We start from the raw sequence: 15,189 nt of genomic DNA on the forward strand, positions 1-15,189 counted from the left end.
TGCAAATACATGTAGAGTAGTAGTAGTAGTAGTAGTAGTAGTAGTAGTAGTAGTAGTAGTAGTAGTAGTAGTAGTATGTGGCACAGTTAAAGATCACTGGAACTCCAACGCTTCAAAACTCACGTGACAAATCTTTTTAGACAGACAAGGACTAAATACCATCCTGCAGTAACTATAAAGGTTTATAACTCCACATTCACTGTAGTTTTGACATAACTTGGAGCTAATSGTGAATTTAACAACTGTGCATCCAAAATGTCATTTATGTCATAATGTAAGAAAGAGGTTCTACAAGATCTTAATGCAATTTAAAAAGCAAATTTTGACCTTGTTTTATAAAATTGTTTTGCTGATTGGATTTCAAACTAGTTAATTTTTTTAGTTTGTGCAAAGTAACGTGCAGAAAAAAAGTGAACCAGCAGCACCACACCCCTGCTGCCAAGCATTATAGACTAAAATGAAATGTTTTACACTACTAAGATGTTTCCTGCAACATAACTGAAAATTCATTACCAATTGTCTGCCATACATTCTGAGATTGAAAACACACTGTTTGGTTGAAGCAACAGGACATGTTTTATGGTTGCTGTGTCATTTTTAACATGTGTGCATCAGTGTGAGACGTTTGGATCAGAGAACTAGGGTGTTTCAATATTACGTGTTTCCTCTGCAGGGTATCTGTTTGCAGCTGTAGGTCTGAAGCTCTGGGTGACAGAGGGCAGGGTGGGGGCTGGAAGGATCCTCCAGACCTCTTCCCCCTCCTTTATGGGGATGCTCCAACCTGTCCATCTTCCCACCTGCTCTCTGACCCTCCGAGCCTGGAAGCTTCACCTCCTCAGGAACTGGAAGATCCACAAATGAGTTCTAGGAGAGATTCACCTCGCTCGCTTCAGAACTTCWACTTCTCCACGTGAGCCGAAGTGTTTCCGTGAAGGACTGAGGAGTCGGCAAACGTTTGGGAAAGACTCTTTTGGAAGCGCTGAAGGAGTCTGATCCTGTTTTGTGTTAGCAAGTGAAGGACGTGGGTCTGAGTTCTGTGAAGCCGTTCGGAGTWCGGCACCTTTTCTTAGTCGAACAGGAGAGTCTCACCTGGCGACTGCAGTGATGGTCACGAGGGCATAAAGCTCCATTTCCTCTTGGTTTGTTGTTAATGTTGTGCCGGGGCAGCTGTTTTTATTGAAGTCATCAGGGACATTTATTAGCACTACAGTATCTCGTTTCTGATGACCAGGACACAAAAAACGTCCCTAAGTCACATTCGATGAATGAAGTAGTTTGAACTTGCTTTAATTTCCCAGTTATAGTGTGGAAATAAAAGAAAAGTAAAGCAGCTAAAGTTTTTGGGGTGTTTTGGAGTAAACAAATGTGCTTTTTTTCTGTTTAACAAAAAGAAAGCAGAGAGAGAGCGATCAGCTTGAGCAAACTAATCGAGAGCGTGTTTGTTGAGAGGATGAAACTAATCTCTTCCTCGGGTGATTGAAGACATTGTGAAGGAGGCGGACAAGCGGGCTTGTTTGGTTCTTTTCTTACTGGTTCAGTTTCACGGCACTGTGAGGACACGGAGAGCAGCAGCGCAGCAGCAACATTAAGAACTTTCCACTTTAGTCATTCTCTAATGGAAGCTCTGAGGCTTCTGGTGACTCCTTGAGCACTACGATCTGTAAAACGGGACAAGATTAACGGCAGCATTTTAAAAACTACGCTGGTGTTCAATGGCCTCTTATCACAAACGCCGGTTAAGTTGGGCCACGTTTCTAAAAAATGTTGCTAATTTTTATTTTTAAGTTGTCTTTACGGAGGATGTGTTCTCTCACAAAGTGTCTCAGTGCTGTCATCACTGACCATGTAAAACTTTATATTTGACTAAATCTGTTTTATTTGATGTATGTCCAGTAAGATGTTTAAAATGTGAACACATCTGAGCATGAATCTGTTCAATTCCTTACAAACTGCCCCTCTAAAGCCTGGAACTTGCTTGTATATGAAAATAAATGTTTTCTAGTTTGGCAGCAGGGATGAGTTCAGCTCTTAGAAACTTGGTGAGAGAAGCTCAGTTTTCTCCAAACATCGTTTTGCACATTTTGTTTTCTTTTTGTTGTTGTTTGTGTTACTGTTGTTAGAGGGTCTGAAGGTTTTTCCAATTCTTCCTTTCATTTTTGATCCAGTTGTGAACGAAGTTCAGGAAAAAGCACAATATGTTTTGTTTTGTAGTCATTTTTTAAAMTGTCTTAGTCAAGTTTTAAAAGTTATTGTCAGTTTTCAAACAAAATCTGAGTTCCTTAGAGCCATTTTTGCCCTTTTATCATGTACATTTCATTAACTTTCTTTCTTTCTTTCTTTCTGTCTGAGCAGGTGGACATTTTAGTTTTCTTGAATTTCTCTGATCTAATAAACTAACTTTTGACAGAAAAAAAAAGTCCTGGCAGAAAATGTGATCAGTGACAGTTTAAAGAGGCACAGCTTCCTGACTTTAATATAAAAACACTTTTATCATCTAACATTTATTTATTAAGCCTTTTGGCATATCGTGTGAGTTACTTTGAACAACTTCCTCCTGAATTAGTTTATAATAAAAAGGAGATTAATAAATAACATTCCAACACCCTAAATATTGGAAGAAAGTCCTGCATTGAAAGAATTTCTCACATTTTAATAAATGTGGCCACACTGCACACAAAAACAAACACTTTATCTCTTGAATTATGTTTGCGTCAAGTAATYAGTTTGAATTTTAGTGCAATATTGAAGTTGTGTTACTTCAACTATGTATTTTTTCTCTAGAATTTACTGACTTGTTCTGCTTTGTTTTATAAACTCAGCTCTGAGTTGTGGTTTTGTCGTTCATGCAGATTATTAATCTGTCAGTAGTGAGGCAGTGGGGCCGTCTGCTCCCYGAGGCTTTTTGTAATTAAGGTAGAAGGGACACTGATCCCTGAAATCATAATGTCATCATGTCAAAGATAATGAAGCTGTAATCCTTTTGTCCCGTCTGGCTTCTGTTAATATTATGGATTAGAATTTAAACGTGGAGAACTGCCTTTCTGTCATGTAAACAAAAGAAAAAAAGAAAAAAAAACACTCTGTCAAATGGTCATACAGCAGCTGTTTGTGTTTAAATCTGCTTCATCACATTTATTTCAACTTGTAGACCTCATTCTGAATGTAAGACATTGTTTTTTTCTTTACCAACCTGAGACAACTGTATGTTTGGATGTTATTTATTTTGAATGTGAAGCCCTGGTTGGCACTTATCTGTGGTTTCTGTAAAAGCAATCCTGTTTGTAATGTAGATGTTTTTTTTTATTTATTTCAGTATGAGAAAGTGGTAACTCTGTTCCCCTGACTTAAATACGAATTACTTAGACATGCAAAGAAATTTAAATATTTGTAGTATTCCTACTTGTGGCATGTTATCTGCAGCTACATCTTTTATTGTTATATTTTTCTGTTTAGGTGGAAATAAAGGACTATTTACAGTTTCATGTTGTCACCAACACGCTGGGTTTTTTCAGGAAGACATGTTAACATAACTGTTTATTTACTTGAATTTTAAAAAGGATGGTAAATGATGGATTTGTCATGTAGCAGGATCTAAGAATATTTAAAGGCCTGTTTGTGTGACCTGTGCATTAGTAAAGTAAGGTTCTCTTTACATTTTCTTTTTTTTTTTCAGGCTTTTGTATTTTATTTATGTAAGCTCTCATATGAATATACAGCATTTGGATAAAATGTTATAAAAGCATGAAAACTGAAGAAAATCAGGGCCATATTTGGTTAGCCATTAGTTTTTTTTTCCTTACTCTGAMGCATTGGCTGATAAGGTACAACTATTGATAACAGTGAGACAGAACGTCACAGTTCCCTGCTCTTCAAGTTCAGCAGGAGACAGTTAATCACTCATTCATTCAAATCAGATGTGCCAAAGCAGAGAAACATGTAAAACTTGCAGGAWAGTGGCCCTCGAGGACCAGAACTGGACATAAAAAACAAAATAAAAGTTAGCTGTCATGTAATTTCTTAGAAAAAACTAAGGCATTTTGTACACAGCTTTTAACTCTGTGTTGCAATATTTTATGTAACTGAGGCAAAAAGTTTCATTTGTGAAGACAAATGTAATTAATCAAAATAGTTTTGAGGTTAAATGTATTTTTTTAATATTCAGGCAACTAAATGAAATGTTTGGTGCTGTGGCTTAATGAGCCAGGCTCAGTCTGCAGTTTTTCCGCTCACTGCGGTGAACACTTAAACCTGTGACATAATCAGCTCGTTTGCTTGAATCAATAACAGTCACTCAGACGTGCCCGGCCTTCCAGAAAATATCARTCTGTGGCTCAGTTGGCTAATTCTGCTTAATAAGGAGCACTCGGTTTCAAATATTACCACCAGCACAGCACACTCTGTTGAGTCTCCTAATGCAAAATTATGCAGTCATCAAATTAAATGATCAGCTTTAAGACCAGGTAGTTCTGCAGGTTAATGATCCTTCCTCTTGAAGACTTCAAATGAAACAATTCACTGAAATGTGTTTTACAATAAAAAGTTCACACACCTTTATCATAATGAACTTCTCTTAAGATCCCAGAGAAAATTAAAAAGAAATCTTGCTACATAAGAGTATGTTTAAAATTTAAATTCTTTCAAACGCTGCAATGTGTAATAAAATAAGATCTTTACGTTAAAATAAAAGCCTATTTGTTTTAACTTACAAGAAATTCAAGAAAAATGTGATTTAATTATAATATAATGCATGTTTAACAGTGAGAAAGCTGAGTCAAAAATAAAGAATAAACAAATGCTTACAAAAACATGTTCTAGTTATTTCAAAGATACATGATGTTTGAGTCAATCAATTGTTTATTCAGTTTTTCATATTAAAAAATACATTAACCTTATCGACTCTGCCAAAACTTTTCCACCTCAGTAGCAGCTACTGTAAATATCCAGATTGGTGCATGCTTCAACTGCAAATATAATACTCTGGAAGAAAAACAAAACAAACATTTTGAAACCTTAAGCTTCTGCTTTGTGATGACTGGGAATTTTCACAGTACGCTGCTACTTGTGTGGTGACGACATGACATCGCTATGCATTTTTCAGAAAAATTATTTTAAATTATCACAACGAAGCATCTCCACGTCAGACTTCTTTGTTCAATAGATGAAACTTTATTTGGATCGAGTCTGCCAAGCATCTTGACAAGAATAAAAAAGGCAAGTGTGAACAAGACGGAACGCCACGTGTCAAACGAAATGCATCAGGCAGGTTCATGAAAAGTTGCATCAGTGGCTGTGATACTGAAGGAAACAAAGCATGGCTCCGTACAGACACAAGTCGCTTAAAGGGCCACTAAAAAAAACAGAATCATCAAGTTTTCCTGTTTCAAAATAGAAATATAATTCTTTCTCTCACTGTAGGTCCAGTTTTCTGAAGGTGCTGCAGCTCTGAGATCACTTAGGTTGTAGGGATGCACAGAGTGGTATAGAGACATTACAAAACAGCTGTTTTAATGATTAAACTGGTGGATAACCATTTGAATGTCATGATAAAAGCTCCTTGTGAATTTTTAGCAGATGACTACATTTAAATAAAAATACATGTTCTGGATGATATAAATGGGAGCATGGCAGGTCAGTGTTAGCTGATAACCAATTGTTTAGATGGATTGGAACTGTCCTGGAACACCTCCCTGTTAACTAATCAATAGAAATGACATCAGAAACATTTAATGATCTTGGCAATGAGGAACGAGCACAGTGGTGTTAGCGTCAGAGTTTGGTCATGGGTATGTGAAGGCTGTTCCATGGGCCCATCCACAACTCTTCCTCATCCGACTGCGTTCTGTCACTCAGACACTCCAGCGGCTCCCGGGCGATGACTCCCATGTCACTGTTGCAGTCGATCTTAGATTCCGCCTCGCCTTCTTTCGGCTCATCTTTCCCCGCTGTGCTCTCAGGCTGCTCTGTGCTGCCGCATGCTTCTGTGTGCATGTCGCATTTAGACACTACGCTTTCAGGGCCCGTGTTACTGGTGCTGGTTGACCCCAAAGACACGCTGGATTGTCGTGTGTTTAACACATTCAGCATTTTATTGTTGTCCCTGTTCGTAAAAGAGGAAGTGGCCGACGTGGGGGTGGCCTTCCCGAAGCTTTGGAAGGTGTGCAGCGTGTTGCACCGACCGTCTGCTGCTGTGTTGGGGCTGTTCAGCGGTGCTCTCTCCTCCAACGTGGCGGCCATTTTATCAAGTTTTTTAAAGTGCTTGGACAGCCGCGAGCTGAAGATGGGAGAGCTGAGTTTGAGATTGTTCGTGGCGCTGGTGGTGTGCGTAGGACCAGAAGCATTGACCGATCGTCGGGTGCGAATGATGGAGCCATTCTGGGACACGTAGATGCTCCCATTAACGTTAGTGTGGTTGTTGTGCACGGAGGTTACGCGGCTGCGTTGGGTTTCAGACATGCTGTCCTCACCAGTGGAACTGGTCTCATACTCACGGTCCACCACCAGTTTGATCCGACGCTTTCTGTTGCACTGCTGGGAGAAACAGAAAAATGGCATTAATCTGCTGGTCTATAAATGTTCCATTTTTTTTCCCTTAAGGTAATATCTCACTGGGCTGCGACTGTTGGACACTTAGTGATTTAAAATTGTGAGAAAAAGTTAAATTTTCAGTTGCTGTCTCTGTGACCAAGTGAGCTGTGTTTATTGCCTGGTCAGCTGCAGATTTTATTGAGGATGCAATGATATTCCAGGCCTTGCACATTATTTTACTGTCTGCCATCCAAATTGTACCTTCCTTGGCTTGATTTGTACCCACTCTGGAAGATGCTCCCTACTTATGATTAATCTATTGGAGTACATGTTAAAGCAAGCTTATCATCACAGGTTTATTCTAGCTTGATTGCGGGGTTTATGGCTAAATAGCCACACAGAAACTTTTTTATTTACAAATGAATTAAAAGATGTGAACAAGGGAAGACTTGTCCATCCAGCCTTACATGTTGGAGCCAGAGTCTGACCCAGAGCCAGAGGAGAATGAAGACGACCAAGTTATAGTTGCTATGTCTGTATTTGGCTGTTCCGTCATAAATACTGCAATGTAATAGCTCAGAAAATGCAATAGAAAATAAAGAAATTCAAATTTTCTCAGATCCTTAAGAAGTACACAAGAAACTGCATTTAACGGCTAAAAAAGTAGATTTTGTGTATCCATCTATCCATTTTCTTCCACTTATCTGGGATCGGGTCACGGGGGCAGCAGCCTAAGCAGAGAAACCCAGACTTCCCTCTCCCCAGGCACTTGGGCCAGCTCCTCTAGGGGAATCCCAGGCCAGCTGAAAATACATAGTCCCTCCAACATATCCTGGGCCTCCCTCTGGGTTCCTCCCAMTGGGGCATGCCCAGAACACCTCACCGAGGCATCAAGGAGACATCTTAACCAGATGCCTGAGCCACCTCAACTGGCTTCTCTCAATGTTGAGGAACAGTGACTCTACTCTGAGTCCCTCCCGGATAACCAAGCTTCTCACCCTATCTCTAAGGGAGAGCTCAGACACCCTGCGGAAGAAAATCATTTTGCCTGCTTGTATCCGTGATCTCGTTCTTTCAATCACTACCCAAAGCTCGTGGCCATAGATGAGGGTAGGAACATAGACCGGACGGTAAATCCAGAGCTTCACGTTCTGGCTCAGCTCTTGCTTCCCTGCATCACTGCAGATGCAGCACCAATCCGCCTATCGATCTCCTGATCCATTCTTCTCTCATTCGGGAATGAGACCCCAAGATACTTAAACTCCTCCACTTGGGACAGGACCTCTTCCCTGAACCAGAGGAGACACTACCCTTTTCCATCTCAATACCATAGTCTCAAATTGGGAGGCACTGATCCTCATCCCAGCTGCTTCACACTTGGCTGCGAATCACTCCAGTGAGAGCTGGAGATCACGATCTGATGAAGCCAATAGGACCACATCATCTGCAAAAAAAATCCTAAGGTCACCAAAATGGATCCCCTCAGCACCTTGGCTGCACCTAGAAATTCTGTCCATAAAAGTTAGGAACAGAATTGGTGACAAAGTACAACCTTGGCAAAGTCCAACTCTTACCAGAAACAAGTCTGACTTACTACCGGCAATGCGGACCAAGCTCTGACACCGGTCATAAGGAACCTAACAGCCCATATCAAAGGGCCTGGTACCCCATTCTCCCGGAGGACTCCCCGAGGGACATGGTTGAACACCTCCAAATCCACAAAACACATGTAGACTGGATGAGTGAACTCCCATGCATGCTCCAGGACCCTGCTAAGGGTATAGAGCTGGTTTGTTATTCCACAACCAAGACAAAAACCACACTGTTCTTCCTGAATTTGAGGTTCGACTATCTGATGGACCCTCCTTTCCAGGATCCCTGAATGGACCTTACCAAGAAGGCTCAGAAGTGGGATCCCCTGTAGTTGGAACACACTTTGTGGCCCTCCTTTTTAAATAGGGGGACCACCACACCGGTCTGCCAATCCAGGGAAACTGCCCCGGATGTCCACGCGATATTGTAGAGTCGTGTCAACCAACGCAACCCCACAAATGGTAAATGACTTGAACTTATATAGTGCCTTATGAAGTCCACTTGGACCCCAAGGCACTTTACACTTCAGACATTCACCCATGCATTCACACACTGATGTTGGTAAGCTCCAGCCACAGTTGCCCTGGGCCACACTTACATAGGCGGGGCTGCCATGCACCAGCACCACTTGCCCCTCTGACCACCATCAATATCAACAACATCCAGAGCCTTGAGGAACTCTGGGCAAATCTCATCCACCCCCAGTGCCACCGAGCAGCTTTTTAACCACCTCGGTGACCTCTGCACCAGATATTGAAGAGCTCAGCCCAGGGTACCTAGGCTCTGTTTCCACACTGGAAGACATGCTGGTGGTGAGTAGGTTGTCAAAGTATTCTGCCCACCGACCCACAATGTACCGAGTTGAGGTCAGCAGCACACCATTCCCACCATAAACAGTGTTGGTGGTGAACTGCTTCCCCCCAAAATGCAACATGGTGGACCAGAATCATCTCAAAGTCATATGGAAGTTTTTTCCATGGCCTCTCGGAACTCCTCATATGCCTGGGTTTTTGCCTCAGTGACCACCTGAGCCAAAATTCACTTGGACTGCCAGTACCCATTCGAAGTCCCACAGGCCAAAAAGGCCTGATAGGACTCCTACTTCAGCCTGACAGCATCCATCACCACCGGTGTCCACCAGCGGGTTCAGGGGTTGCCACCACAACAGGCACCGACAACCTTGCAGCCACAGCTCCGGTGAGCTGCATTGACAATGGAGGCATGGAACATGGCCTACTCAGACTCAATGTCCCCAGTCTCCCCCGGAACATGTTCGAAGTTCTCCTGGAGCTGTGAGTTGAAGCTCAGTCTGACGAGATACTCTGCCAGACGTTCCCAGCAGACCCTCACTATATGTTTGGGTCTGCCAAGCCTGACTGGCATCCTCCCCTATCACAGAGCCAACTCACCACAAGGTAGTAGTCAGTTGGCAGCTCCACCCCTCTCTTCACCCAAGTGTCCAAAACATGTGGCAGCAGATCAGATAAAACAACAACAAAGTCAATCATTGAAACTGCGGACCGAATGTGTCCTGGTGCTCTCCAGGACACTGACGCCTCACAGCAAGAAGGTTCTGGGTTAGATTCCCGGTTTGGACCTGGGGTTTTTCTGTACAGAGTTTTCTCCTTGTGCTTGCGTGGGTTTTCTCTGGGTACTCAGGTTTCCCTCACCCCTAAAAACATGTACAATAGGTTGCCATCAGGCCCAGGCCTCCCTTGGTAATGACATATGAGATCTCAATGGGACTTGCCTGGTTAAATAATGGCAAATAAAAAAAATATATGTTTGATAACAATAACAAAACACAGCTCGGGTTCAGATCGGGGGGCCGTTTCTCCCAACCACAACACTCCAGGTCTCACTGTTATTACCCACGTGAGCAAGTCCCCCAACAGAACAAGGGAGTCCCCATTAGGAGCACTCTCCAGCACCCCCTCCGAGGACTCCAAAAAGGGTGGGTAATCTGAACTGCTTTTAGGCGCATAGGCACAAACAACAGTCAGGACCCATCCCCCCCACACGTAGGCAGAGGGGGGCTAGCCTCTTGTTCACCAGGGTGAACCCCAACGTACAGGCACCAAGATAGGGGGCAATAAGTATGCCCACTTCCACTCAGTGCCTCTCAGCATGGGCAACTCCAGAGTGAAAGAGTGTCCAACCCCTCTCGAGGAGACTGGTTCCAGAGCCAGAGCGGTCTGTCGAGGTCAGTCTGACTGTATCTAGTCAGAACCTCTCAACCTCACACACCAGCTCAGGCTCCTTCCCCACCAGAGAGGTGACGTTCCATGTCCCTAGAGCCAGCTTCTGTATCTGAGGATCAGGATTTTGTATATTTCCATTTTTTTAAAGAAAAGATTTACAGAATTACTGGTAGTTTTTAATTTATTATATTTATCATCTGTGTTCCACTACATACACATGACACGACACCTAGTACCACCACATCCAAACCAATAAGTCAGGTGATGGGGCACACCCTCTATGAACAATAGAGCTAATCAAGCCTATTGTTAAGCGATGGCCCTCTTTTGCAAATGACTGACCCCTTTGTCCACCATGTGGAGGCAGTGGTTTTAAGGCTGAGTTCACCTGAAACTTATCAGACTGAGGAAGTCTCTTGGATGAGAGATGAAACGTTTCACTAAAGAAGAACCCATCCAGAGGACCTACTTATTTTTTCTTTTTGATATCATCTGTGTTGTTTTTAAACCTGGACATGATTTTTTTTTCATCAGAGGACGAATCCCATGCAGCATGAGAATGCTTGAGACAGATTGGAGGTGCCCAAGACCAAATTTTGATGGATATTAGAAACTTGACACAATTTGTTGTGTTCAATATTAGTCCTCAACAATCACAGCCTGTGAGAAAATGGCTTTAATGAAGTTTAACTTATTCACACAAGATTTAGTGTTAAAGTGTTCTAAAGCTGCATAGCTGAGCAAACACTGGTGCTTCACAGATCTAATGGTAACATATTATATGCCGTCTGATTTTTTACAGAACATAATTGAAAGTAAAAACAATACATGAAATCATCTTGCCATCATTTAGTGAAAACTTTTGTTTCAGTCCTTTTCCCTCTCCACAGAAACTAAAGCTTTTTTATAAGAAAATGTGAAAAAAATGAAAGTATAATTTTCTTTCATATTTATCCTGTAAAAAACAGACTTTGCAGAAAGAATAGAATTTTAACTCTTTGCAAACACAAAGTAAGGTCGGCGCAGCAGCCTGAACATTGTGATCTTTAACAGTAAATTAGAGCAGCCTTTGAACCATCTGATGCTGGAAATTTGGACAAAAAAACAGCACGGAGGGAAGGTCTTTGAAGATACGCTGCATATTAAARGTTAACATTTTGCTACTGAAGGTTAGAGTCAAGACTGCTAATCACACACACACAGCACACACACTTTGCCGTAAAAAAGGCTGTTGTGACAATTTATATCAATGTGCTATCACATATTGTAACCCTTGCAGTTTTTTTCCTCTTAACCTTGGTAAGTATGCTAGAAAGAATATMTTTTCTTTCTCTCTACAGCCAAAGCGTGGTTCTCCCTGCTGATAACAGACGTAGGGAGAGCTGACTGATCCTGGGAGAATGACGCACGCAGAGGGAGAGATGACGAGGAAGGGAAAAAAAAACCCTCAAACAAACCTTCTGTGCTACAAAAAGAGATCAGTGAATAACAATGTTTGAGCTGCAACTGCAGAGACTTAATCACATTGTGGAGCTTTTTGCCACAGTGCAACACAGGAGGTTTGGAGATGTAAACCTGACAACAACTTCAAGGAGGCAAATGAAAAAGAGGGAGAAGCTATGATTGGAAAAAGCAGATTAAAAACTTGAGGAGGACAAAAAGAGATGAAGAAAAGCAGACACTGGATAACTCGGGGAGCAGCGGAGGACGTGCAAGCAATTAAAACCCCTGTGAACGTAAATCACAGCAAACGGAGCGAGAGACAATAATAGATTCCACTCAGGTAATGACTGCACACCCAAACCAGGAGCTTACTGAGTGGCAAAGATTTGAATTTCAGGAAGGGGGCTCAGGCAGTTGACTCGTTTCCCCAAACCCCCTCCTCCTCCTCCTCCTCTTCACGTCCCTCCTCACTGTGGATGCTGCTTTTCTCCTGCTCCTCAATAATGGGCCACAAATGGTCTGAGGCGTCCATCACACCTGAACCGATGTCTGGGTGGGCTCGCCTACTGACTGAAGACTTCCTCAATTTGACACTTTTCCTCTCTTCCTCTCTGTCACTGTTTCCTTCACTCTCTTGCTCTGGTGTTTCATGACTTGACTGTGAGCGTCTTGAAGTTTTGGACCTTGAACTGTAAACTTTAGAACTTGAATATCTAGAGCTTTTAGAGTTGCTGCCGCCATGTCTGTGTTTATCTGAGTCTTTGGTGGAGCGGCTGCTATCTATCCAGTTTCTACTTCCAGATTCATGACTTCTACCTCTAGAATGCTTTCTGCTGGACTCCGTCTTCTCATCTGCGCTCTCTGACCCTGACTCTTCCTCTGTATCAGATTCCTCTTCCTGGCGCCAGTCTTCCCTTTCTGATTCTGAGTCTAACTCACTCATTTCCGTTTTTGTTGTGACCGTTGAGGCATGGCTGCTTCTGTCAGAGAGGCTGGATTCTGACAGAGACTCGTTGCTGCTGCTGCTTGTTTCTGAATCACTTTGCTCTGTCTCACTGTCCCTCTTCTCCCATCTCCTCCCCTCGTGTCTCCTGGAAGACACTGATGCAGAAACGCTCATTTCTCCTACCGAGTCATACATCCTCCTACCGTCGCTCCACTGTTCATCACCCACCCTGGCGGGTTCCTGAAGCCTTCTGGCCAACGAGATAAGACCGAGGGACTCGCCGGGTTTTTGTCTCGCAGGTGGGCGTTGACTTGCTTCAGTGAAATAAATCCCATCGATGAGCAGGTTACCGTCTGAGCTGAACGAGCGGGCCAAGGAGGAGAAGCCAGGGAGCTGTGCGCCGTGCTCTGGCCTGCTGCCTCCTCCTCCTACAGCTGCATTTCTCATCCTATTGTTAGTTATGCTGCCTCTGTTGTCTCTTAGCTGAATTTCCAATTCTCTGCTCCCGTCCCTATCCCCACTTCTTTCTGTTGCTTCAACTTGTCCTCCCTTTTTATTTTCCACTTTCACTGCCTGTCCTTTTCCCAAACCCACATCACCTTCTCGTCCTGGCAGCCTGCCCCCAGCGTCCTCCATCGGCACCACTCTGGCTTTGCTCCACGGTGGGTGGATGGCAGGAGGCTGTGTGGATGTTTTATTCGCAGGGGAAAGCAGTGAGGTCATTTTCATGAAAGCTTTTAGCTTGACGGCTGCACTGGAGCCTTTGTCTTTACTCGTGGCAACATCTTGCTTTTGGTCACCGCCGGCTCTTGGGGGTCCCGWGGTCCTCGTCGGTGCTGGACCGGGCGGTGGGTGGGGCTGCTGGTGATCTAATCTGTTTCCTTGAAARTGTCTTCTCACCTGTTGTCATGATGATACATTTTGATACTTGGATCATTCCGATATCATAAGCAGAGARATGACTTAATTTGTCTTGTTGGTTATGATAACACATTACTGTTTGGTCTGAATCCTAATTTTATGTAAACTTATTGAGTAATTTTTGATGTCAATATAAAGAGGAAACCTCAAATAGTATTTGTATATTAAGATTTCCGAGTTGGAAAGAAACAAAATCGTTGCTAGCTCACAGGGAAAAAAAAAATCTGAATTTTAAGGCATTTTTCCTCAAAATCAAGTTTTTTGTTGCTATTGCTCAGAAAAATGCTTCAAATTTTTTTTTAGGATTATATTTGAGACAGTTCATTCAAATGATACATTCATAAGGCATAATATTTTGACAAAATGCAAGTTTTTGCACACGTTTAAATCAAAACCCTATATCTGCCCAGTTCTCCCCATTCCACTTTTGGACTTAATCCTCATTTCGATGRGATGGGTCACATATTTGAGGAAAATGTGTGAGGTGGGGAAAAAAAAAAACATTCTGGTGGACATCAGTGATGATCCAGCCTCTGTGATGTTGTGGGTTTATAGGCTGGATCTGTGCTSAAAGCTCAGTAAATTTCTGCCATGGCAACATGATAATAAAAAAGCACAATAAGATTTTAGAACTTTTGCAGTTTTTAAGGATTTCTTGGTTTTGTTTATATAATTCAATTTCTTTTCCTGTTCAGAGCTGAAATGGTCTGAGTTTAATGAAGCTTAATATAAAAAAAATGTTAAAAGTGTTGATTTAGTCTCTTATTTATTATGTTTTATGTTTAAAAGGTAACCAATTMTCAGATCCCTGTAAAGGTCCCATTAAACGGGCAAAAAGGCACGACTACACACTGACCATTTCTGGTTTAGTTATACATAATGCCTTCCTGTAATGTTTGTTTTGGTTACCTCTCCGTCAGACTCCTGTGGGCTGTAGTAGTAGCTGCCGTCGTCGTCGACCACAACCTCMCCATATTCATCGTAGAGGCCGGAGGGGGAGATCAGCTTCCTGCGACTGCCGTACTGAGGCAGCTCATACCTGCACACACAAGAGGAGGGGGCATGAAATGATACATGACATCACTGCACAGCAAAAACAAGACAGCGCAGAATAGTTTTATGTTCATGAACTTTAAAGAAAAACTATTAGCACTTTGTTAGGAGTGAATGGAAGATGTGTTCTTTGTGCAAATCAGGAGCAAAAGCCGCTTACTAACCAGACGTTGCACTTCCTTATCCACGGTCTTTTATCCGAGCAATAAACAGCGCAACACTGTGGCTCAGTCCAATGATAAGCAGTCTCTAACGACTTGCCTAAACAAAGCTGCCTTAATCACAAAAGGAGCACTTTGTTGCCGGGAGACATTTTGTTTGCAGAAAACGAAGAAATCGATTTTTTTCCTCCCTTTTGTCTCTGTTGTCTGGTGCTGGAGCTCCACTCGACTTCACCGGCCAAGAAAACTGTTCTGTATCACAACTTGGGCTCTGTGCCCTGCAGACGGCAGCTCAGACAGCCAGTGGATCACACACACACACACACACACACACACACACACACAC

The 15,189-nt window shown here is 42.6% G+C and overlaps 2 protein-coding genes across 3 annotated transcripts in view; one reads left to right on the plus strand and one right to left on the minus strand.

Annotated features, from left to right (window-relative positions):
• Positions 1-3,482, plus strand: part of plce1 (phospholipase C, epsilon 1) — a 53,531-nt gene extending 50,049 nt beyond the window's left edge. For both annotated transcript variants that reach the window (XM_014029224.1, XM_014029225.1), the window contains one exon: positions 674-3,482. The gene's annotated coding sequence lies outside the window, so the exon portion shown is untranslated. The remainder of the gene's footprint in view (positions 1-673) is intronic.
• A 1,183-nt stretch (positions 3,483-4,665) lies between these two features.
• On the minus strand, positions 4,666-14,668 carry LOC106533026 (uncharacterized; the record flags this gene model as incomplete). The annotated part of the gene is given in 2 exon segments (XM_014029226.1): positions 4,666-6,525; positions 14,539-14,668. Coding segments are annotated over 2 exon segments (889 nt in total), but the record flags the coding sequence as incomplete, so codon positions are not given.
• Positions 14,669-15,189: the final 521 nt, after the last annotated feature.

This window comes from Austrofundulus limnaeus, unplaced genomic scaffold, assembly GCF_001266775.1.
Source record: "Austrofundulus limnaeus strain Quisiro unplaced genomic scaffold, Austrofundulus_limnaeus-1.0 Scaffold871, whole genome shotgun sequence".
NCBI classification, from domain to species: domain Eukaryota; kingdom Metazoa; phylum Chordata; class Actinopteri; order Cyprinodontiformes; family Rivulidae; genus Austrofundulus; species Austrofundulus limnaeus.